Source organism: Seriola dumerili, unplaced genomic scaffold (assembly GCF_002260705.1).
Source record: "Seriola dumerili isolate Sdu_G_001 unplaced genomic scaffold, Sdu_1.0 BDQW01002074.1, whole genome shotgun sequence".
Taxonomy (NCBI): Eukaryota; Metazoa; Chordata; class Actinopteri; order Carangiformes; family Carangidae; genus Seriola; species Seriola dumerili.
In genome coordinates, this window is record NW_019176329.1 from 130877 (window position 1) to 154597 (window position 23721).

Genomic DNA, 23721 nt, shown 5'->3' on the forward strand with positions numbered 1-23721 from the left:
TATATTTGTGTTTTTAAGAACCAAAAACCATCTCAGTGTAGTTTTACATCTCCTCTCTCAGGCTTCTCTCTGCAGCTCTAGCAACAACAGGTCGGTGAGCCAATCAGAAGAGAGGAGGCTCTGAGCCTCTGGGCTTGGGGCGTGGCTGAGGGCGGAGACTGCTTTGTTGTGACATCACAAAGTTCCAGAAGTCCTGACGGCTGGTTTTAAGGCTCAGTTTCTGAATACAGGCTGTGTGCATTTCTCTGTGGACTGAGGCTTTGATACTTTCACAGTATTAATATAGAAGCTAGAGCTGATCTATAATTTATAATCACACTACACATGGACACAGACCTTTACACTGGATGGAGCTTTAAATCAAGGATGTCAGACGTCTGTGAGGTCTCATACTGAAGTTCAGCACGTTAACATTTGTGTAAATCATAAAGTAAATAACTCAATAAACTTAATGTGAAATTAACATTCTGATCACGGTATCATCATCATGACGGCTCGTCTATTTGCTGAGAGGTTGAAAAACATTCATTTTATCCTTTCAGGTTGTTTCTGAGGATCTGTGTGTAATATCTGTCGGCTGTGAAACTTTTACAGCTCTGTTGTTAGTAAAACTCTGAATGCTGCCCCAGAGTCTACGCATGCGGTCGAACAGGGACGGCTTTGCTTTAGAAAATCTGTTTTTTGTCATCTAACTTGTGAATTCCCTCTTTATTTCCACCACAGTACAACAGCGCTCCAATGACACATTGTTGGCTGCTGGATACATGTTTCCTAATTGTTCCCGGTCCGCTGATACGAGTGAAGACTCTGCTGAATATATTATATGTTTGTCGGCTGATTTCTCACAAAATGACTTGAAGCAGAGCAGAGCGAAGAGCTTGTTTTTTACTCTTTGGTGACATTTTCTTTCAGGGTCAGTGATTGTGCTAAAGATGAAATCGTATGAAGAAGCACCTCCTCATGAACAGGCGTCATTCATCACATTCAAAAAGCACTTTACAGGAGAAGTTTGAGAAGTTTAAAGTTAAAAGAAGTTAAGTTTAAAGGAGTTTTGTGAATCAGACTGGAAACATTCGTCAGATCAAACCAGCAGAGATTTAGAGAAGATGAAAATGTTCTTGCCTGAGACTCAAGTGCACTGCGCACTTAGATATTCACTAATGTGCATCTTCAAACCTGCAGTATAGATTATGAGAGTACTTCTAATATGAACTGCAGCTCAGGTCGCTCACAGCGGCGAGCTCAGACAGGGCCATTATGTTTAAACAAAGTTAGACAGGAAGCAGACAACGGTCGTCTCTCTACAGTTTGGTGTGAGTGTCCCTTTTCACTGCAGCTGTAAATTATTCAACATGTCTCCAACTTTAACATTCGGCCCATCTGTCCGACTCCTCCTCCTCCTCCTCCTCCTCCTCCTCCGACCGACATGACACAACAGTTTGAACCTCTGCTCCTCCCTCTCTACGTCTCTCAAAGCTTTCTCCTTCCTGCTCCTCAGACTTCTGGTGTTCAGTGTTTGACACCTCGAGGCAAAACAAAAGAAGATTAAACAGTTAAAAGTCTCGTTACAGGACGAACAACTTCTGAACTCAAGGTGACCCACCGCTGCGAAACTCTTCCAAAAAAGTTGAATTACTTTGATGAAGAGAATTAGAAAGATAAAACAATAATCACTTTGAGTTTAACAGACTGGAGCTGTGGTCACAGATCGTATCAGCGGTGGAATCACTGGTGACTCGCTAATGTTTGCTTTTAATAAAACAGCAGCTTTTCCCTGATATCAGACTTCATAACTTCCCTCAACTCTCTCTCTCTCTCTCTCTCTCTCTCTCTCTCCCTCTCTCCTCCTTTTCTTTCTCTCTTTGCTAGACCATTAAATAATTGATGGTCTTTGTAACCTAACTGCTGACCAGTGGTTTAAAGGCTCCAAGTTATAAATGATTTAACTTTGGGTTTCTGGACACAGACGGCTCCAATAGAAAAGATGCTGATTCTGTTCATCCGCTCCCCCAGTCGTGAGAAACAGTTTATTTTTTGACCTGAAAATTGAGGTAATCAGGACGAAGGCTTCGATGCCACCCAGTGAATAAAAGTTGGAAAATTGAGTTGAATAGTGATTATTTGTAAATACTTGAAGCCAATGAGCTGATGGATGCTCAGGCTCAGATCATTCGTGCAGGATGATTCAGAAACTTTCATCATAAAAACTATAAATAATATAGTGACACATTAATTGTGAGACAAACCAAGTAGAGGTTAGGACTGTGTCCACAAAGGTCAACGCCATGACTGAGTGTTTCCCCCTGAGCCAATGAATAAACACAGATTCAGGGTTTCATACGTCACAAACCTCAGGAACCAATCCTGTCAGCTTGTGGGGGCGAGGGGGCGGGGCTAAATACACCTGAAACCTTGTCAGTACAGAGGGAGAGTTAGCATTAGCACAACAGCTAACACTGTGTCAGCCACTGCCAGTTACAAGCTAACAAACAGCATAAAGAAATAAAAGATGCTAACTATGCTAACGGTTCTGATCGTCTGCTAGTCTCTGGTTCTGGTCTCAGACTCCTCCTCTGAGTCTGGGTCTGACTGAGGCTCAAACATGTGGCTGAGTCTCTCTGATGTTTCCTCCTCTCACCATCTTCATACTCTCTGCTCTTTCACCTGTCCACCTGGAGCCAGCAGGGGGTGGGCGGGGCTTAAGGCCTGATCCAGGTGTGTCAGTCAGGAAGAGAAGTTGAGCTTCAGACTCAGTTTTCCTTTTTTATGTGTGAAAACCAAGTTAAAGTAAATATGAATCAGAGCAGAGCTGAACACACGTGTGGAGATGATCTACTAAATATTTGGCAGCCAGTTAGTTAGTTTAGATTAGCATGAAGACGAAATGCACCTGCCGCCACCTCTAAAGCTCAATGTGCAGAGAAGAGGGACTCATCACTTCCAGATTTACTGCTTTACATGTGCAACAGACAAGTCCAGTCAGCCTAATCTGAAGAGTGCAAGTCATTTCACATCTCCACGAGATTATCTGTCTGAAAAAGAAGAAGAAAAGATGGTTTCGGTTCGTGCACAGGGACAGACCTGACGTAAATGCTGCCTCAAATTGACGAGGTGACTTCAGGAAACACAGCTCAGATATTCCAGCTTAGTCACGGTGACTCAGTGTTTATGTCCAACCTCACATCATCAAACACACACACACACACACACACACACACACACAGTCTCCACAGGACGCAGGGTTAATCTTGAAGGTGGAGGCAGAGCTGAGGCTCTGAAACCACAGTTTTAGTCCAGTACCAGGAAGTGAAAGAGCAGCATGGAGTGAGAGAGTCTCACTCATGGAGACGGTGGGCGGCGACCACTTCGCTGCGGCAGAGAATTAAAGCTGTTTAATATTAAAAAACACTGTAGAAATCACCTTCATATTGAGTTTGAAGCGCTTATGAACACGTATTAAAGCCAGTGGAGCACACAGATATCAAACTCTGCGTCCAGCTCAATGTGTCGGTTTCAGCTCTGTCAGCTCGTCGACCAGCAGCTGGTGAGACGGGTCGGATCCGTTAGAAACACACGGAGGTCGGCGTGTTGAAGGATAGGAATCAACACGGCTAAAATATTATTTTCTGTTCTCTCCACCTTCGTCAGATCAATCTGTTTTACTCAGGTCATAAAGGTCAAAGGTCATCAACCCCTTTAAGCCTATTCTTCTTCCTCCTCTTCCTCATTTGGCCGCAGCCATATTGTTTTCGGGTTGTCCGACCGTCTGTGCGTCCCGCTCTCGTGGACGCGATATCTCAGTAACGCCTCGACGGAACTTCTTCAAATTCGGTACAAACGTTCACGCGGACTCAAGGACAAACTGATTAGGATTTGGCTAAAGGTCAAAGGTCAAAGGTCGTGATGACCTCACAAAACGCTTTTTAGCCATTACTGAAGACTTCACTCAACAATTATGAGAAAATTCAGACAAATGTTTAATATTTTCTCTGACTCTGGAGGAACAGGGATGTGACCTGGAACTAGTCTGACCGGCGGAGGGATACGACCTCGAGGTGGTGATTCAAGTTCTTATGACAATCATACAGTACTTTCTCTCTCTCTCTCTCGTTTCAGTGTCACTGGCTTCCTGCTGAACAGTAATTACTCTCTTTTGTCTCGGTCTTATCACACCTGCTGATGAGCTCGTGATAAACCGTCACTCATTGTCTTCACAGCTCGAAGCTCCTCTTCTCCTCCGCTCTGCTTTCTTCTTCTACTGTCCTCAAGGAGTTTATCTCCTCACCCTAACCCCAACACTCCTGCTACTCGTTCTTCTTCTATTCTCAGCTCGTCCATTGTGTTCTGCTGCGTTCATTGTCCTTGCTGGAAGGGGGGGGGGGGGGTTGTGTAATTCCCACATACAGCTCCATGCAGGATCATAATGTACTCCCGCTCTATAATTTCACACACTGGTGCTGACTCGGCCTGGATGATAAAATAACAGTGATTACATCACAACTGCACAAGTGCACGACTTCATCTTTTGTTGTTTGATTCTGCAACAATGAGAGTCTGAGGAGGAGACGTTTCCACGCGGCGCCGTCAGCTGCATAAAGACAGGAGCGGCGCTGAAGGTGCTCACATCCTGTCTTAGCTTTCACACCTTTTCTCTCCATCTCTTTATGTGAGGCTGGTTTGACCTGGAGACGGAGCTGCTGGATGCGTTTCGCATCGTAGTGATGTGAACTGACAGCAGAGTCCGGCGGACACACGGTCTGCAGAATAACAAACACACATCAGCTTCTCTGCATCTTTCCTGGCGGTAACAGTTTGAGCTGCTGAGACTGAGATGTTTCTAAATGTTTCACTTCCTGTCAATAAGTTTTTACATGTTTCGATGTTTTTGTATCACCTCATTATATCTGTTTTTTTAAATTTTATTGCCGTGTTTCTTACCACCAGTTTGTCAATCAATCAATCAATCAAACTTGATTTGTACAGCACTCTTCATTCAGGTTACTGCAGTTCAAAATGCTTTGAGGATGACTGATGAGCAAACAATGAACTACAACTAGATAGATTTAAAAGCTATAATAACTTTAGCAAACAAATAAAAAACATAAGAAAATGAATAATAAAATAACAGATAAAATAGAATAAAATACAATTTACAACATAGATACAATAAAATAAAGTGATGAATGTGTAAAAATCATATTTGATTCAAAGCCAGACTGAAGAGGAACGTTTTAGTTTTAAGGTGCTGAGCTGCTGCTGTTTCCCCTTTTAGTGATTAATACAAACTGAACTGAACACCGTCTCAGCCAGAAATATATCCGTCGTCTCCGGTGAACGACTTTATATCTTTATAACTCCGGTGTCAACAATCAACTACCAATCCCACGTGTGTGTCGCCTGTTCGTTAACGTCATGTGACGTTGACTCAGATTAGACAACGTCACGTTACACACGACTCATTCAGCCGCGGCGTGAACGATCGTGAACCTTCGCTCACAGTGTGAAGACGTTTTCAGAGACCAGGTGACCTCCGGCTCTGCTCTGTTGACACTCTCCATTTTTATATTCACACATTCTTCTGCTTTGTGTTTGTTTGTCGTTGTCGGGTCTGATTTGGTTCCCACCCAGAACAAGCTGCACGGTGGTGTCAGTGTCGTTTTTATTCACCACAGCGTCTGTGTGTGTGTGTGTGTGTGTGTGTGTGTGTGTGTGTCTTAAATTTCACACACTGGAAAGTATTAACCTTCAGTTTCAATACTGAATACTGTCCCTCTCCTCTCTCTAAAAAGAAGTCAAATCAGTGTAAACACTTCTGAGTTTGAATAGATCCCCCGTCCCTCACTGAATCACTTACAAACACACACACAGTGAGATGCAGACGGCGTTGTCTAAACCTGACTCGTATTGTGCCAGGTGTGATCTCCAAGCGTTGTTCCCTGCAGAGCGGAGCCTTTAATGCCCGCTGCGTGAGGCCGTGCTGAGGAGCTTGACATCCCAGTGTGATAAAACCAGCCAAACACACACCGACACACACTCAGATTCATCTCCCTTTCTCATCTCCATATTTTCAATCTTTTGCTTTCAAACTGCGACACATCAGGATTCAGAACTCCGACCTTTTACCTGCTTTGTGTTTAGTGCTTGTGATACACATTATCATAATACTGATGACACAGTGTATCAGCTAAATGCAAACGACCACACACACACAAACACACCTGCTGCCTGCACGCAGTACAAAAAGATACCCAGCAGTCCACACATCGAAGATCGCACTCAACATCTGACGTCTACAGATCCTGATTTGGACAAAAATCTTGTGTCTGGTGTGATGATGTGAGAGAAGTGAGGCCCTGCTGATTGTGTTTACATGTGTGCATGTGTGTGTGTTTGTGACACTCGACCCTGATTGGTTTAATCTCTGCTGGAAGGTGACGGAACAGGAAGTCGCTTTCACTGAACTGAGCCAAGCACGCGATCGCACACATGGTGTTTAGGCTGGATTTCAGTGGGAGAGACAGATTANCACTCGACCCTGATTGGTTTAATCTCTGCTGGAAGGTGACTGAACAGGAAGTCGCTTTCACTGGTGTTTAGGCTGGATTTCAGTGGGAGAGACAGATTGCGGTCACTTCTCTTGTGTTTGTGTGTGTGTGTGTGTGTGTGTGTGTGTGTGTGTGTGTGCGTGTGTGTGTTTACACCTGGCGTAGAGCAGTTGGCACTCAGGTGTGTATTCAATTTGGCAGAGTTGATCAGCAGTCACCTCAAACACAAACATAATGTCCTTCACTGTCCTGCAGTGGGAGATGCATCAGTGACACACACACACACACACACACACACACACACACACACACACACACACACTTCTACATGTCATGTCACATTATGTCATGTTATTAATTACTGTTGTAATTTAGTTAAATAAACTACTTTTACAATAAGTTAAATAAAGAACTGTTGTCATGAAAGGAATCAAAGCTGAATCACTGGTGCTTTTATTCTGAAGCACCAAGCTGTGAACCTGAAGCTTCCTGTAAACAGATGGTCGGACAATAACAGTTAGCAGCTAGCTGTTAGCAGTTAGCAAGTTAAGCGGCGCCGTTAAATATGAGGATTTATTCAATGGTTTACGCACAGATGATATCAGGCTAACAAGCTAGCTCCTGGGCTAACTGTTAGCTGCTAGCTGGTATTACATTAGCTCAGAGTAAATAATACAGTAAAAAAAAAAAGAACCGTAAAAACGTGAATCAGTTTTTTTTCCCAACAGTTGATACAGTGACTTTAATATTTAAACGTTTTCCTCTTTGTTTTTATTTTTGTGTGAGTTCTGATGAAAAGCAAAAACAAAACATCTAATCCACGAGATTTAGCACTTTAACCTCAGTCGCATTTCAGCTGACCTCAAACACAGACGGGTTTCCCTGTTGAAGTGCGACGGAGTCTCATGGTTTCTGTCTATTGTACAACTGAACCTGTACAAGCTAATGTATAATCCAGTTTAATCCACTGCAATCCAACAGAACAGCTGTGTGATAAATCCCACTTTTATGAAGTCAGTCGTATTTGGTTTTGGTTGAGACCGAGTCAGACGTTCACTCGTGTCAGTGCGGTTACTGAGCTGTAATCAGCGGTGTAGCCGCGACTCTCTCACAGCTGTACAGCGCCGGCTGATTGGAGCACACTGCTCTCATTGACTGCGAGCTGCCCTCTCTCTGTGGCCCTGATGGTCTCGGTAATGTGAATGCTGATGAACCTCAGAGTGCGGAGGTCTCTACAGAGCTGCTGCTGGATCAGTGACGAGTCGGAGCAGGAAGGCATTTCCTGAGGGAGACGTAATGATTCGTCTCGACCAGCGAAGCGATTGTGGAGAAACCAGGTGATTAGGGTGGAACTAACAGGATTGGGCTGATGCCACTCTGCTGGGAGAGAGAGGCGAAGGAGGAGACACGGCACACACACACACACACACACACACACACACACCGGACTCAAACGTCATGTTCTCTAATCTCACAAATGCAACTTTATAAACCGCATGAAATCGACGTGAGCGCTAACTGCAGTTACCTGGGCGAAAACAAACAAAAGCAAAGACTTCAGAAGATTCAGACACAGACTTCCACCTGCTAAACAAGGTGAGAGACATGTTGGAGGAGGAGGATTGGCGAGCCAGTATCACCACTAGCTCGAGGTAAACATTCACCTGATGCACCGCTAATGCTAACCTTTATTTCTCAGCAGATAGAAACATGAAATAAAAACCATTTGAGACCTTAAACCTTTGGCTTTTATTGTAAATCATTTCCTTTACTCTAATGTTCATCAGCTTTAAAAAAAAATAAATCTATAAATGTTAAACTGAACTGAGAATGTTGACGGATGTGTTTGTTTTTTGAGCCATATACAATTTCGACTGTAAAGCCAGTGATTTACAATAAAGTCAAAGGTTTAAGGTCTCAACTGGTTTTTACTTCCTGTTTCTTTCTCCATCAGAGGCTGAGATATAAAGGTTTTATCGAATTCAGATTTATTCCCAATAACGACTACAACAGAAATATATATATATATAAAACACATCCTGTTCGCAGGCGTCTGCACCAGCCGCTCGTTGGCGTCACTTCCCTGAGGAGTTTCTACACTGACGTTCATTGTGTCCTGCTGCTGTTCTCTGACCTCTGAGCCCGACAGTGGAGAGCGACGGGGCTCTGTGGCTTTTGATCCATCAAAGGTTTAAAAATAATGTGAACGGAGATTTAAAAGAATCAGGACTTTTTTTTTAGCTTCGACGTGTCTGTTTGAGTCCGTCATGCTCTTCTGGGCGTCTGTTGCAACTGCAGTGAAAGAGAGCGGCAGAGCTGGTGGTTAGACGGTCCGTCTCCTGCAGCGCTCTCTAGTTCCCTCATGTTGGAGTTGCATGAGGAAACCTGAACTTCAACTTTTTCTTTCCTATTATCCCGCTGTGCTGCATCCCATTGCCCTCGCTGTAACCTACAGTAATGAATGGCAGTGTGCCGCCCACAGACAAGCTGTTATGTTAGTCCACTATAAGTCGAGGTTTTCTCTGGAGGTGCAGTCTTGGAAGCTCTCGACAAGATCTAATTTCCACCAGCAAGCCAGCTTCTCTTCACGGCGCCAACCTTCACCCTGTCTGCCTACCTGTCTCAGGTAACAACAGCTTTATAAAAACAGTTCTTCTGTGTATCTGACTGTGACAGAGTCTGACGAATGTCTTCACACACATTATGCACATCGGTATCATGTCCACATGATCAAATGTTTTCCATTTCATATAGTCTGTTTCTAACAAAGACAAGCCTTAAGAAGGACCTGTTAAACGTCTCTGTTTAAAGTTATCTTATGTAACTTCTACGTTATATCTGAGAATCCAAACCAGGAGAAGCAGACAGCAGGTGACTGTTGGTGAAGACAAAAAACTCCCATGATCCCACGCTACTTCCGTCGCGTTTGAAACTTAACGCAGAGTCCTCAGAGTCCTCACAGGACGGTGAGGATTCGTCCCACTTCGACATTCATCTGATGCTGGGGAGCATCCTGGAGCTGTGTGGTTGTCATGGAGATACAGTACAGCTCATATATCAGGCAGCAGCACCGCACAGTACAGAGGAGCCATATGGAGACAATCCTGTTTTATTTCATGGAAGCAATACATCTCATCTTATTAAAAATATGTAGTTTCAACATAAGGAAATGTGAAGAATACGTCTTCACTGTAAACCAACTCCTGTGTGCTGCGCTTCAGCGTGTCAGGGAGATGCTGCATGTGTCAAACCTTGTTTATATCACCAATAAAATATCAATGTTCAGATCCTATGTTTTCATATTTTTCCAGACGTTGATATTATTTCATGATGAAACGATTGACGTGAAGATATTAACGCACAAACGTGGCTTCACAGGTCATTTGTTTCTGAGAGTGAAGAAATTAAAACCAAATCAACGACCGAAAGTTAAATATTTTACAGGCCTTCGTTTTTGGACCCAAATATCCTGCAGACAAACTGAGCAGCCGAGCGTCTCGCCATGGCAACAGGTGACAATAGTTTCTGCACAAATATCTACAAGTAATTTATCAAAAGACAAGGTCTGTGAGAAAGATTAAATGTTACTTCTAATGAGTGTTTTTGATTTGTTGTACCGACAGTTTGCTCCTGATGTATTTAACACAATCTCCAGAGGTGCTCGTGTTTTATTTTCAGCATCACCTCTTTCCTTCTCCGCCTAAGACGAAAATACAAAATACAAAGCCCCCGGCAGATGATCTCTCCGGTGTTAATGCCTCTGCTATCTAGAACACAGAACACCCGGCCGGACACCGAGACAACAGCTCCAGGAAACGCCGCTGTCTAGATATAGTAAAGCTCGACAGCAAAGCCTCTTATATGCAGCAGGATGGAGCAGGATGGAGCGCAGCAGAATAAAACAGAAGGCTGGTGCATATGGAGAATGAGACAGAGCAGGACCAAACACAAAAGAGCTTTTTTTTTTTTTTTTAAAAGACTAAAAACCCAGAAGCCTGTTAGCTCCTGATCCAGGCGTGGCGCTTAAAAGAAGAGATGGATATAAAGCTGTTAGCATGAGTCATAACCAGCACGGGGTCAGAGAGTCTGCTTCAATAAAATCTGTTCAGACACTGATGCACCGCATTCATCAGACATAATACTCATCCACTGCAGTGCTTAAAGTCTGCGTCTGTAAATCACATCGACTTTCTCAAACATAATCGGACTGGATTTCTTCCAGCACACACACACACACACACACACACACACACACACACACCGGACTCAAACGTCACGTTCTCTAATCTCACAAATGCAACTTTATAAACCGCATGAAATCGACACCTCCTCCTATATTCCATGTTCCAGTCGCTTGTTATCAAGACTTTTCACAAGATGAACTTCCACTTTGTTAAATAGGGCGCACGCTGTAGGTGCTGCTGTATATATATATATATATATATATGATAATAATCTACAACCGATGGACATTAAAATTTATAAACCTGGAAAAGGCTGGAGGTTCATTTCCCTGTGAGATTATCTGTGAAACACCCACAGACAGAGCGGTGAGTCCGTCTGGGTAAAAGCATTAACACGGTGAAATGTGTCAAAGCTGCAGATCTGAATATGAAACTTCATTATATTTATTATATTTTATACATTTAATCAGAATATTTTATCGTTAGTTTCTATGAGGGGGAACATAACAAGCGACTGGTGGTTTGTGCAACATGTTCATCAGAAGGTGAAAGTGTTTACAGCTGTTACAGGGTGAACATCTGGCCGTCACCGAGAGGGACGGGATAATTGTTTAAAGCCACACACTTTCAAACAGTCTCTCCTGGAAGACATTCAGTGATGCACTGAGTTATAAACATCACATGTGACAGAAATAGCAGTATGTACTGTATCAGGGTTATAATACTTTATTTTGTTTTATTTTTAATTTCAGTTTGAATTTCAATTAGTTTTAAAGCAGGTTTGTTCATTTAGTTTAGTTTTTTATTAGTTTCAGTGTGAGTTTGAGATCTTTGTGATATGAGGTGTTTGTCAGGTTGCTGCAGCTCTGTGACACATGATTGCTGTTAATTCACAATAAAATACTTGACATCATTAACACAGTGAATGTTTTGGACACTTAAAGTCGACATGTGAAGATAGGGTTTCATATCCACCCAAAATACTTTAATACTATAAAGGCTTTATACTAGAGACACAAACTAAAAACATTTTCTCTGTGACTTTAGTTGGTTTAGTAGTTCTGTAAACACAGTCGTCTAGTTGTTGTTATTTTGTTTGTTTGAGTGAACGATAATAACCTCGGACCTTATACTGTACATTATGTCGCGATGTCATGGTTTTGAATACGTGTTTGTTCCAGTAAGATGCTGCAATACTTTGCAACTGACTCATTCCTGTAGCTGATGTTGGATCAGAAACGTGGAAGTTCGTGTTTTCATCATTAAGACCGAACAGAGTTCTGCATTGAGACGGTTTGACAAACATTATATCAAAGAATTCTCCTGTTCAGTTTTTTTTTCAGTTCAGAGATTCAGAAATTATTTTTCTTCCCTTCATTCTTGACAGAATTGTTTCCAGGTTTCTGGGTTTCATGCAGCAGCAGCGGGATGTCATCAACTGCAGCTACAGGGCGAGTTTCTAACAGACGAGAGAGTTTCTTTGCAGCGATCGTCGTGTCACATTGTTGTCGTAGTTACTGTGATGCAGAGAGCATGTAAACAACATACGAACCGCCACAGGCTGTGAGATCTAACCTCAGACAACAGACCGTGTTACTGTTGTTACTGACGGTTCCTGCGGTAAATAAACAAATAAAGCAAATAAACATGTTTACAATCAGAGCGACCTGAAGACCTGCGGGCTGAACCCACCAGGACATCACGCGCCGTGTAACATCTGTCGTCATGGTGAGGATAGAGTAACAGCTGTGGGGAGTAAAGGTGTCTCCTGGTTCACGTCACGTCACGTCACAGACTTTTGTCACTCCCGTGTCTCTCTGACCTCATTTCCTGTCATCAGTCTAGTGTCCAGCATCAATAAAGGCGTAAAGTTCAGTCAACTGAAAATGCATTAGTGGAAGAACTACAACGATAGTTTTACATCTTAAGATACCAGTTGGCCAGTTAATAATAACTCTGTTAAATTCGTCTGTAATCTTTCTGTGTCGAAGGCTTCTGACATTTTTTACCCAATTACTTTATTTAACAATGAATTTGCTTTAGACTTTTTTCTTTTTGAATGCCGACATTACATTACTTCATCATGCTCATGAGATAATGTTCTCTCTGCTCGTTCATTTACCTAAATATGAAAAAATAAAAACACGTCATGTGCTGCGTGGCGGAGATGACATTTAAACGAAGATAACAGGAAACGTTGTTATTCATGACTGTTTTTGTTTAATTTATTTTAACCATGTTAAAAAGCTGCAGCTGTGAAAGAAAAATAAACTGCAGGATCAGACAGAAACTTCATGTTATCAGTTTTCATTAACGCCTGCAGACTCTCTCTCTCTCTCTCTCTCTCTCTCTCTCTCTCTCTCTGGTCTCAGAGGTGTTTACTGTATCTCAACAATGATATCTGGCCGTCAGATTACTTAGATAATCTTTTTATTCTTACAATATCAGAGTTACAGCTCCACGTGTAGTTATAATGTCCAACTGGAGAATCAGAGAATCGACCCTCATTATTCTGTTACACAGTCTGTGCACAGCTCCCACAACAACACCGTCTCTTTTTAACGATTTTTGCAAAATAAAAGCGTGAGAAAGTTCTTATTTTTTTTCTTTTTTTTGCAGCTATTATTTATTTCGAGCTATTGAGAGGTTTAATTCTGAAAGGTTCTGACAGGAAGTTCCAAAGGTTCTGATGCTTTCTTGACGGACCTCTGGAATAGTGACATTTACACAACAGTTAGTTCCCGACCGAGTGATCTGATTGGACGAGAGGAACTCCATGATGCTGATATAGAGTATAACAGCACTGGGACCTTTAACATTTATCACTCCATTTGAAGTAAGTGATGTGCGGTCGTCAGGAGAGGATGAAGGAAGAAGCCTGGACACTTCAGAAACACCTGAGGTAACAGGTAACAGGTGCAGACGGAGTAGCAAGCTAGTGTGCACTGTGCAGGGCAGGACAATGTTTATGTGTTGCTTAGCAACAGTCCAGTACCAGTCCAGTTGTGGAGCTATTTGTGTTGGTGTAGCCAAATAGATGATGAAATAAACAAACAGATCATAATCTGTTGTTGCTTATTTCACTAACACGGCGTTTGGAGACCTGGTGTATGAAAGTGAAATCACACTGAGGGAGTGACGAGCTGAATCATGCACCAGGCTGCTGATATTCAGTTCAACGTCACTCCCTCGGTGTGGTATACGACGTGCGATGTGACAAAAGAATCAGTCAAGCGTTTAATATGTGACTGTGGGCCACAGCTGCACATGTGAACAGTCACTAAACAGATTCCAGCTGCATTTTTATGAATCAATTTCTTAAATTAGCCTTTGATTATGTTCTGACCCGCCATCTAATGGATCAGAAAGAAACTGGCCCGAAGCCAAACCGACTTTCCGACCCTGCAAGTTTATATCCTGGTCAGTGTTTCCCAGACGGACTGTAACATAACCACAGGAATATTATCAAATATCACATTTCACTCAGCGCTTGGACTTTTCCTTCCTTCATGCTCTTCAACCATCAGACTGTACAAACAGTCATTTAACTCATAGATGAGTTAAAGTTGATTTTACACTCTGTTTTTTACAAAATTGAAGCGGGAATCTTCACTTCATGGCGTGACTTGATGTGTACCGTCTGTCTCCCGCTGTGTGAAGTGTGAAGACAAACAGATGGAGAGGAAAGCAAAGCAGAAGTGTGGAAGGCAGAAGGAAACAGAGGAAAAGTCTCCTTCACATCAGACGTGCAGTCAGAGACTCTGGCCACATAAATAACTCATTTCACCACAACAGAGACGAGACAAAAGAGAATCGAAGACATGGAGAGAAAAAGAAGGAAGTGCAAGAGGAGGAAAGTGTCATTAGTGAAGCAGCGTGAGAGAGGAGGAGCAGAAGCTGTCAGTCTCTCTTACCTTGACATTCGGCTTCCTCGTCGAAAACCCTCTGTACCATCCTGAAAGAAAACACAAACCTCAGTGACTAAGACGGGCGAGCAAAACACACAGATTCAGAGTTAGAGACGGTTGTGAGTCAGCCGCCATGGCGACTTCAGCTCCGGAGATCTTTGTTGACACAGATAAAAGGAAACTCCGTCTTAAAAGCATCAAATCACTGAGTGGAGCAAAGAACAAAACAACAACTACCATGAAATTCCACCAAGCAGCGGAAAATGTTCAGCAACACTAAAGTAAAACAGTGAGGCAGCCCTGATTTAATTAGACTAAAACACTGGTGTGGTTTTATCACTTCCCTCCATATGCACCATGTATTTTTCATAAGAGATTTTTATATTTTGCAGCTTTGCAGTCCGACCCTCGTCTTGTCTTTGCACACCGTGATCTTTGGGCTGGACTGTATCACACAAGTCGATGTGCTGCACGACCCTGTCTGCTCACTTCATGTAAATCTGTTATGAATATAAAGATGTAATTTGATAAAGTTTCATCTGCAGATGTGTTTGCTTTTGATTTGACGCCATCAGAGAGGAAAAACAATCAGGCAATCAATGTTTATTATCAATATTCATCAGCCATGTGGACATTTAGTGAGTAATAGTTGGGTTGGATCCATGACTGAAGTTTTCCGTTGCGTGTGTGTGTGTGTGTGTGTGTGTGTGTGTGTGTGTGTGTGTGTGTGTGGGACTAGTTCTGTGCCCTGAGGAGTGTCTACACTTCCATAGAAGCTTATAGATGTGCGTGACAAAGTCAGACAGAGGCAGAGACACGACGCCGGGAGCTAAAGACAGATTCACTCTAGTGTGTGTGTGTGTGTGTGTGTGTGTGTGTGTGTGTGTGTGTGTGTGTTGTAGTTCCATCTTTGTGAGAACCAGTACAGGAGAACTTTAGAGTGAGGACATCATTAGAGACATGAACGCAAACAAAAAAATAATTGTAAATGTCAGTATCATGATAACTAGGTCTCCGTCAGCCTCGACTTCTGATTGGTCGATATTTATCTTCCAAGGGCTGAAGGTTAAAATTCAGTTTCAAGTTTTAGTCTCTGGTTTCCAGGGTTTTCACAGTCTGACCTTCTGCCCCCCCCCAACAGCTGAGGGCTACAACTTGAGCCCTGTTTTGTTTGTTTTTTAAACCTGTTTGTTCACGTTCTGTCGGATTCTCCTCATTAAAAGCTGCAGAATGAGTTATTAGCAGCTCCTGTCACTGCATCACTGTGATACTGGAGGAAACTTTCAAATGTGATGATTCTCAGGTTCTGCAGTTGTAAGGAGAATCTTTTTTTTTTTATGCTTTCAAAGCAGATTTTTGGACCATTATTCTTGACGGACACCGGAGACAACAACGTCCTCAGAAAGAGTGAGTCACAGGGAAACTAATAAAAGAGGTGATTTAGTCTGTGCGGTCAGATTTGTGTGAACCTGTCGTTCTCACGTCTGTCCCTCCTGTGACTTCCCTGCTGGGAGGCCTCGCAGTTTAAAAGCAAAGAGCTGGAATCCAGTGTTTGTGTCTCTGTGTGTGTGTGTGTGTGTGTGTGTGTGTGTTAGTGTGTAACTCAGAGAGCACAAAAGCTCTTTCCACATGGAGGGACATTCATCAGATGCCTCTGTGGAGTAGAAAGCTGTCATGAAAGTTGACTCAACTCGAAGTAAAAACCTTGACAGCTGAAAAATGACTTGTATCCAGGGACTAAACATGTACAGGAAAGGAAAGCACCGAGACGCGCTCTCAGACCGCGGGGACGTCATCCGTCTCCATCCAAGTGGAAATAAAAACGATTGTGTCTGTGGTTCCTGGAATCGTGAGGCTTGGCCGAACGCTTTCTGTCACGGACAGAGTGAAGCAAAAAGAGACGTTCATATCAAAACGATGCACATTATTGCTCTGACCCTCTCCGACCTCCACAGTGTTCGCCGCTACGGAGACGATTTATCACACTTCGATCAGAGCCGACGAATCTCTGACGTTATCTGAATCTCCACGATGTCCATCTTGTTTGAGTTTGTGATGAACATTTTGTCTGACATTTCTGAAAAGAAAAAGTCGAGAAATTTCCTAAAAGACTGTGAAATAGGTCGTTTCCCTGATAATAACTTTTAAACTTCTTAAACATTTAGAAAAAAACTAACTCTGCATCGGCCGGGATTCTTCATATTTATTTCCATCTTATCTTTTTGCAAGATCATGAGATCCAGTTCCTCAGTAGTTCTCCATAATCTGATATAAATATGGAGATGGGTGTTTAATTGGCTGGTTAATTAATAACCAATCAAGATTCATTTATCACCCTCGTTAAGATGGCTGTGTTTACTCCCCAGCCTCTCATCTATATGATAATCAGACTGGGGCTGGACCGGCAGTGTCTGGGCCTATTTGTAAGGGTTGAAATGAGGGTACGTGTGTGTGTGTGTGTGTGTGTGTGTGTGTGTGTGTGTTTCTGTAGCCAAGTGTGTTCACTAGAAAAACACAAAAGAGGACAGAAAGATTGGAAGAAACAATTCATTTGTCAGTGAGAGTGTGAATATGATTATTATATATCAGTGAAAGCGGAGATGACAGATCAGGTGTGTGTGTGTGTGTGTGTGTGTGTGTGTGTGTGGTGCCTCCGTGTGAACGCAGGTGCATGTATGTGTCTAATTTGTCCGTTGTCGCACGGCCGCTCTCTCCCTCTGCATCCAATCGGCTCACTGAGCGGTTATTAGAATAATCATTTTCGCACCGTTATCAAAATAATTCACAACAATAATCAGTGTGAATCATTTTTAAGTGGGAGGCAGAACTGGAGGAGCCACTTTTGTTGAATTAATGCAGGTTCAGACTGAAGTCATTATGAATGCAGCGTTATACAATAAATGCAGGTTTCCATCAAGCTATTAAAATCAGCTGAATATGAGTCTTAAATGACGCTTCCTCTCCCTGCAGAACGCACCTCCAGCTACTTCATGAAGGAAGAAATTGCTTGTTGATGCAGTAACAGCACCCGAGAGGGCGTTTTCATTGCAATTACAGTTATGACAGCGATTCAACAGAAGGTGTGAGCTGCAGCTGAGGCACCGAGCTACTCGCTGTGAACACAGCGTCCTCAGTTTACACAGCACTGCCGGTGCTCAGGTATTGATCATCAGTGTTAAATTAGTGCACTGTGCAAACATCGATGATTAGAATTTCCTCCTCGTGGTTGTTTAATGTTGAACAATGAAGATTTGTTTGTGGAGAACATTATGATGCCACAGTGAAGTTGACCTTCGACCGTTTGGATGGAAAATCTCACCGCTTCATCGTTGTGTCATAATTAACGTATGAATTCTCGAGTTATGGCCAAAAACATTTTAGGATATCTACTTTATGATCCAGAGGTTTACTGACCGAATGACTCGTGTTACCCACGTCACTATTTCATCTCCTCACAGCCTGGTTGTTGGCTGCAGCAGGGCCAGCGCTATAAACACGAAATGTCCGTGACTGAGTGATCAAGTTACATCATTGGCCTGCTGAGTGTCTGAGTTTCCCTATTGGCTGCTGCTCTTTCAAAACAAATTGGCACGAACAAGGAGCGTTAACAACTTAGCACATTTGTCACCAGATTTACAGACTTTTCAGACTGTTTAAGACTGTTTCAGACTTTCTTTCAAAGAAGCAAGTAGCGTCAAATCAGGCGACTTTTTAGGACTAAATAAGGAAGATATTCTGTTTCCTCTAACTTTCCTACTGAGTGATAATGTTACAAGTAAATAGAGCTGAAATCACAGCTCAGTCTTTGTTTTTCACTCTTGTGTTTGGTGATTTTGTCAGACGACGTCTTGGTTATAAAAATCAGGATTTTAGCAGCAGCTTGGAAAACGGCCTGGAAGTTAAAATTTAGCCTTAATGAGCCGCGTTTCAGTCACTGTTTCAAACTTGTTCCGTTGTCATGACAACAGAATCAGAAAACATGTAAATGAGAACAGCTTCATTTTGTATTCAGCTGTGTTAAAACACTGTATGTGTGAGCACAGAGAAGAGAGAGAAGATTAAAGGCTGAAACCAGCTGATACTCGGAGGCTGTTTCACAATTGTCTTCTACTACGTCCTAAAATCACTGACCAGTCTTTTTAAAATTTTAATATTTACCAGCAGCCATCTCTCTCCTGGTCGTCCACGCTAACAGCATTTCGCTGTGGAAGATGTGTCACAGCTGAAAAGCCTCTCAAAAATAAAGAGGCAGTCCTCGGCTGTGACTGCAGGTGCTTCAGTAATGCTGACAGTGCGAAGAGTCAAAATCTCACACTTTAAAACGCTGCTACGCCCCTTAATCGAACTCTAATGCGTTTTCAAGTGTTATGTCTGTAATCTATATCATATTATAAGACTGGAAGGTGGGGATTGCATTCCTCCACATCACTGACATTACAGCCATTGAGCTTCTGTCAGGGGAAGATAATTTGGCGTCAGAGCAGGGAGGGAAGTGGAAGAAGACGGGGACGGACAGTTTTAAGAAAGATCTTCCCTGCAGCTCGAACACTCAGTGTAAAAGCTCTGCAGTGTTTCTGCAGCAGCTGGATTGGCAACGATGACACATACACATACACACACACACACACACACACACACACACACTGTTCATCCAGCAGACAGAACTCCACAGACAAACTGATCGTTGGTGACATTTCTTAGTCAGCACCACTGGGTTTTTGTTCGAAACATATTTCATAAAACATGTTTTGCCTCAAAATAAATATCTAACAATAACATTAGCAAACATTCTCCCATGAATATCCTCATTGTTGGAGAGTATTTTTCTAAAATGCATTTGCATGTTCAGATAATGACAGGAGCTGGGGAAATCTTGAAGTTGCCAGGGGGCTGTTGGACAAAAGCTAGCCGTGGTTTGCCCAGATAATCACTGTGTGCTAAGAGGAAAGCTGTGATGCCAGCTTGGACCACAAGGGCTCGGATAATCGCCCATGTCCCTCGCTGTAAGGGCTGCATTTCATAACAGGAGCCAATTAGATGCTGATTGGATCTGAGTGCGATTAGAAGGAAGACCAGACAGAAGAGGAGAGGAAGATGTAGAGGGAAGTGGAGAGGAAGGATGAAAGACAAAGAGGGATGACAACACAGGAGGAAGAGGAAGCCATTTCCTCCTCTCTCTCTCTCTCTCTCTCTCTCTCTCTCTCTCTCTTCCTCCCTCTCACTGGCATTTACCGCCTCAGGTAAAGAAATCTCCCATCAGCCCCTGGCAGGGGATCGATGGCAGCGGCCTGCCCAGCTGTGGCTAATGGAGCACGTACTCACTCATTATCTGCAAAAGACAACGTTTCCCACACATCCTGGTTTGAGCTGCTAATTTCCACCAGTCAAACTAGGGATAACAATGGGGGCAACACTGTCTAATAAGTTGGGCTCTCGTCCAGTCCCGCGCCGGGCTATTACAGGCTATTTGCACTAATTATTCGAGAGAACTATGCACCATGCAGCAATGAGTGTCACTTTGTTTCTACTGTGTGCGTTAGTGATAACGCGACCGCGGCAGCGTTAATGTGGAAGCTTTTCTTCCCTGATTCACTGAGGCAAAGAGCAGGAGACGAATCTGCTGCTGCTGCTGCCGCCAGACACAGGGCGGAAAATTACAAAGCTGTTGTCTTTTCAGATGAAAGAGGAGTCGAGCAAAACACATAACCAATATTTCTAAATTACTTAATGTGTTTCACACAGCTACACTTACTAACTCAGGAGGTTGTATTTACAGGGGCTCAGGATTTGTTGCAGGACAAAAATCTTTACTCAGGAACTACTCTCAGGATTTTCTTCTTCTTCTGTGTTTTATTTTAAGTGTTGATCCATAAGAAGATATAAAAACCATCTCAGTGTAGTTTTACATCTCCTCTCTCAGGCTTCTCTCTGGAGCTCTAGTAACAACAGGTCAGTGAGCCAATCAGAGGAGAGGAGGCTCAGAACCTACTCTCCTCTGATTGGCTGACTGTTTTCTGAGTGATCCAATAAAAATAAAGCAGATTTCAGGTAAAAACACTCAGAGAAACCAAATCCTGCAAGGTTTGGATGGTGGGTCCAGGTGGGCGGGGCTTGGCGACTGCTTTGTTGTGACATCACAAAGTTCCAGAAGTCCTGACGGCTGGTTTTAAGGCTCAGTTTCTGAATACAGGCTGTGTGCATTTCTCTGTGGACTGAGGCTTTGATACTTTCACAGTATTAATATAGAAGCTAGAGCTGATCTATAATCACACTACACATGGAGGAGCCTCAGAGCCTCCTCTCTTCTGATTGGCTCATCGACCTGTTGTTATTAGAGCGCCAGAGAGAAGCCTGAGAGAGGAGATGTAAAACTGCACTGAGATGAACCACAGATATATCTTCTTATGGATCAACTCTTCAGATAAAACACAGGAGAAGAAGAAAATATGGAGCTTTAAAGCAGAATAAAGTTCTCTATATTATAAACTAACAGGATTCATCCTTAGTCAGTCCTTTAGTCTGTATGATAAAGAGAGCAGCAGAGGAGCAGGTATCTTATGTATATACATTTATTGTAAGAACTGTGACTCCTACAAAATAAAATTAAACAACAAAGCTTCATTCTTGCTCCTGTGAACACAAAAGCCTGATGGGAAAATGATCGTGCTCGTTTGAAATGACCTTCTCAGCAGTGAAGAGGTTTAAATGAACCATGGACGATCAGTGAGTGGCCACATCAGAACCACAAGAGCTGCTCTCTGACATTAATTAACGTTAGTCACATTCACACTATAATCCTCTGAAGATCTGATCACAGGTCGTCAGGAGCAGATTTCTGAACGGTTCTTTGGTCCGACAGTCAACAGGTTTCGAACTCTGGTCACCTGGTTATTTCTACACGGACAGGAAGACATAATTTTAACATCTTTCTTCCTTCTTTTCTTATTTGTAATAAAGATTAGAAACATGAAATGTGAAGGATAAAAATATGCAAAAAGTTTAAATGTACATATGTCACAAGTGAATTTTTTTGCAGGGTGTGCAAAGGCTTCAATTGAACACAATGGTGCTCGACAGGCTGAGGATAAAGGTCAGAGGTCAGAGTCCTCCCTGTGATGGACGGGGGCGTTCGACAGAGTTAATATTGTGCATAATAATGCAATAATGCAGTTTAACATTGATTTAGTTTTAAAGCTGAGTGAGGCGGCGGGAAGATTTTTTTGGCGTCAATGAAACACAAAACTCTATAATTATCTTTCAGCAAATTGTACATTCAAAGAAGTCTGAGAGGGAAACTAGACGTCTGCTCCTCCTCCAGGTTCTGTTAGCTCGGGCGAGAGACTTGGCCATTCAACAGGTGTTTTGTAGAGAAGAGAGAGAGAGAGAGAGAGAGAGAGAGCGAGAGAGAGAGAGAGAAGAGAGAGAGAGAGACGAGAGGCAAGGTTGCTAACTTCTTCCTGTATTATCTAAACGTGTTGTAGTGGCTGGTTTTGTTTTGCAGATTTTACCATGAAAGCAGCCGATGAGAGGCTACGTTGAATGTTGCTAACGGTTTAGCCTCTTGCTAACTGCAGCTAAAGGCTCACAGCTGCGTTGCTTGTGTTGAGTGTGTATATCTGTGTGTGTTTCAGCAGCTTTATATGTTTCTGAACAGTGTTTAAGATTTCAAGACGAATTCATCCCAGTTTTCCAACCTGGATATTCCACTTCAAAAAGTTGCATTTTTGTTGCATGACACAGTTTAAAACTGATGAAAACTGAACGAACTACAACTGTAAAATCGATGTTTTCCGACTGATTTAACCACAGGGTCCAAACTCCTTTACGATGCATCGGTCATCTCTAACCCTTGAGGAGGTTTCACTGGCGCTTCAGTGAAGCTCAGTCCTGTTCGAACAGTGATCAGGGACGTTATTGGAGTAGCAGCTCCTCAGGATCTTACCTTCACATTTCTCCAGAATCTGAACCGTCTCTCCCACCTCCAGAGCCAAACCCTGAGTCACTGAGCCCCGGAAGCTGCAGATCACTGCGGAGGAAAAGAAAAGAGGGAGAGGAAGAGGAAGGTGAATTATTGCAAGCAATAAATCGCAGCTGTTTTTACTGAAATCTGTAGAAAACAGTGACAAACAGAAACAGTGGCAACATGAGAGACTGACGTCAGGCGGCGACATCTTTCATCTTTCATTAATCCAGCAATATTCTATTTGTTTTTAATTCTTCAAAAAGATTCAACAGAAATTTGATTTAAAGTACAGTTCCACATGAATCCCAAAGCTGTGCCCTCATCTGCTTTCATCCCTTCCTCCGTCACTGCCCGTCCCGTGACAGCAGCGTGACGTCAGCACCAGAGCCTGACCCGATCCACGCCCCGTGCTGTACCAGGCGGTGTTGATGTTAATATTCCTCATGACTGCACCAGAGCAGAAAACAACAGAGCTCTGAGCGTCTTCACTTCGCTGCTGCACTCACTGTGTGTCACTGCGTGCAGGACCAAAATATGAAATATTGAAACGTCACACGAAGCAGCCGAGACGCTGCTCTCATCCCTCGCCGTTTCTCTTCCTGTGTATTTCTACACACTCTTTACTCACAGCTGCCTAACACCGAGATGCTACGTTCAAAGCCTGTTGGATTTTTGATATTGGTCGTGTTAAATAATGTGTAGCACATGGAAGAAAACACTAAAACAAGTTGTAACGAGAAGCAGAATGTAGTTCATCACAACACAGCAGGTAAACATCACAAGGGAATTCATCCATGACGGATTTTGAACTGTTAAATCACTAAAACAATCAAGTCCACGTGTCCAAAGGTTTCATAAGTGTATGTAAATTGTTTCTATTTATATTTTTCTATAATATTTCTTCACATTTTTATTGTAAATACTTTATTTTATTGTTAATCTTTTCTCTTTATATTCAAGATATCTGACCTACAGTGTTTGTTTTATCTTTGTTTATACTTCTTCTCTTCGTACTATGTTTATTGTCATGCACCAAAACACCAAAGCAAATTCCTTGTATGTTGAAAACCTAATTCTGTTTCTGATTCTGATTCTGGTGAAAGTCAGTGTGGTGTTCAGAT

General features: G+C 42.7%; 1 protein-coding gene across 1 annotated transcript in view; it reads right to left on the reverse strand.

Moving 5' to 3' along the window:
- Window positions 1-23045, reverse strand: part of dock3 (dedicator of cytokinesis 3) — a 112234-nt gene extending 89189 nt beyond the window's left edge. The window contains exons 1-3 of the mRNA XM_022768986.1: window positions 22949-23045; window positions 22580-22663; window positions 14644-14684 (exon numbers count right to left, since the gene is read on the reverse strand). Coding sequence (XP_022624707.1) covers window positions 14644-14684; window positions 22580-22663; window positions 22949-23045 — 222 coding nt within the window. The remainder of the gene's footprint in view (window positions 1-14643; window positions 14685-22579; window positions 22664-22948) is intronic.
- Window positions 23046-23721: the final 676 nt, after the last annotated feature.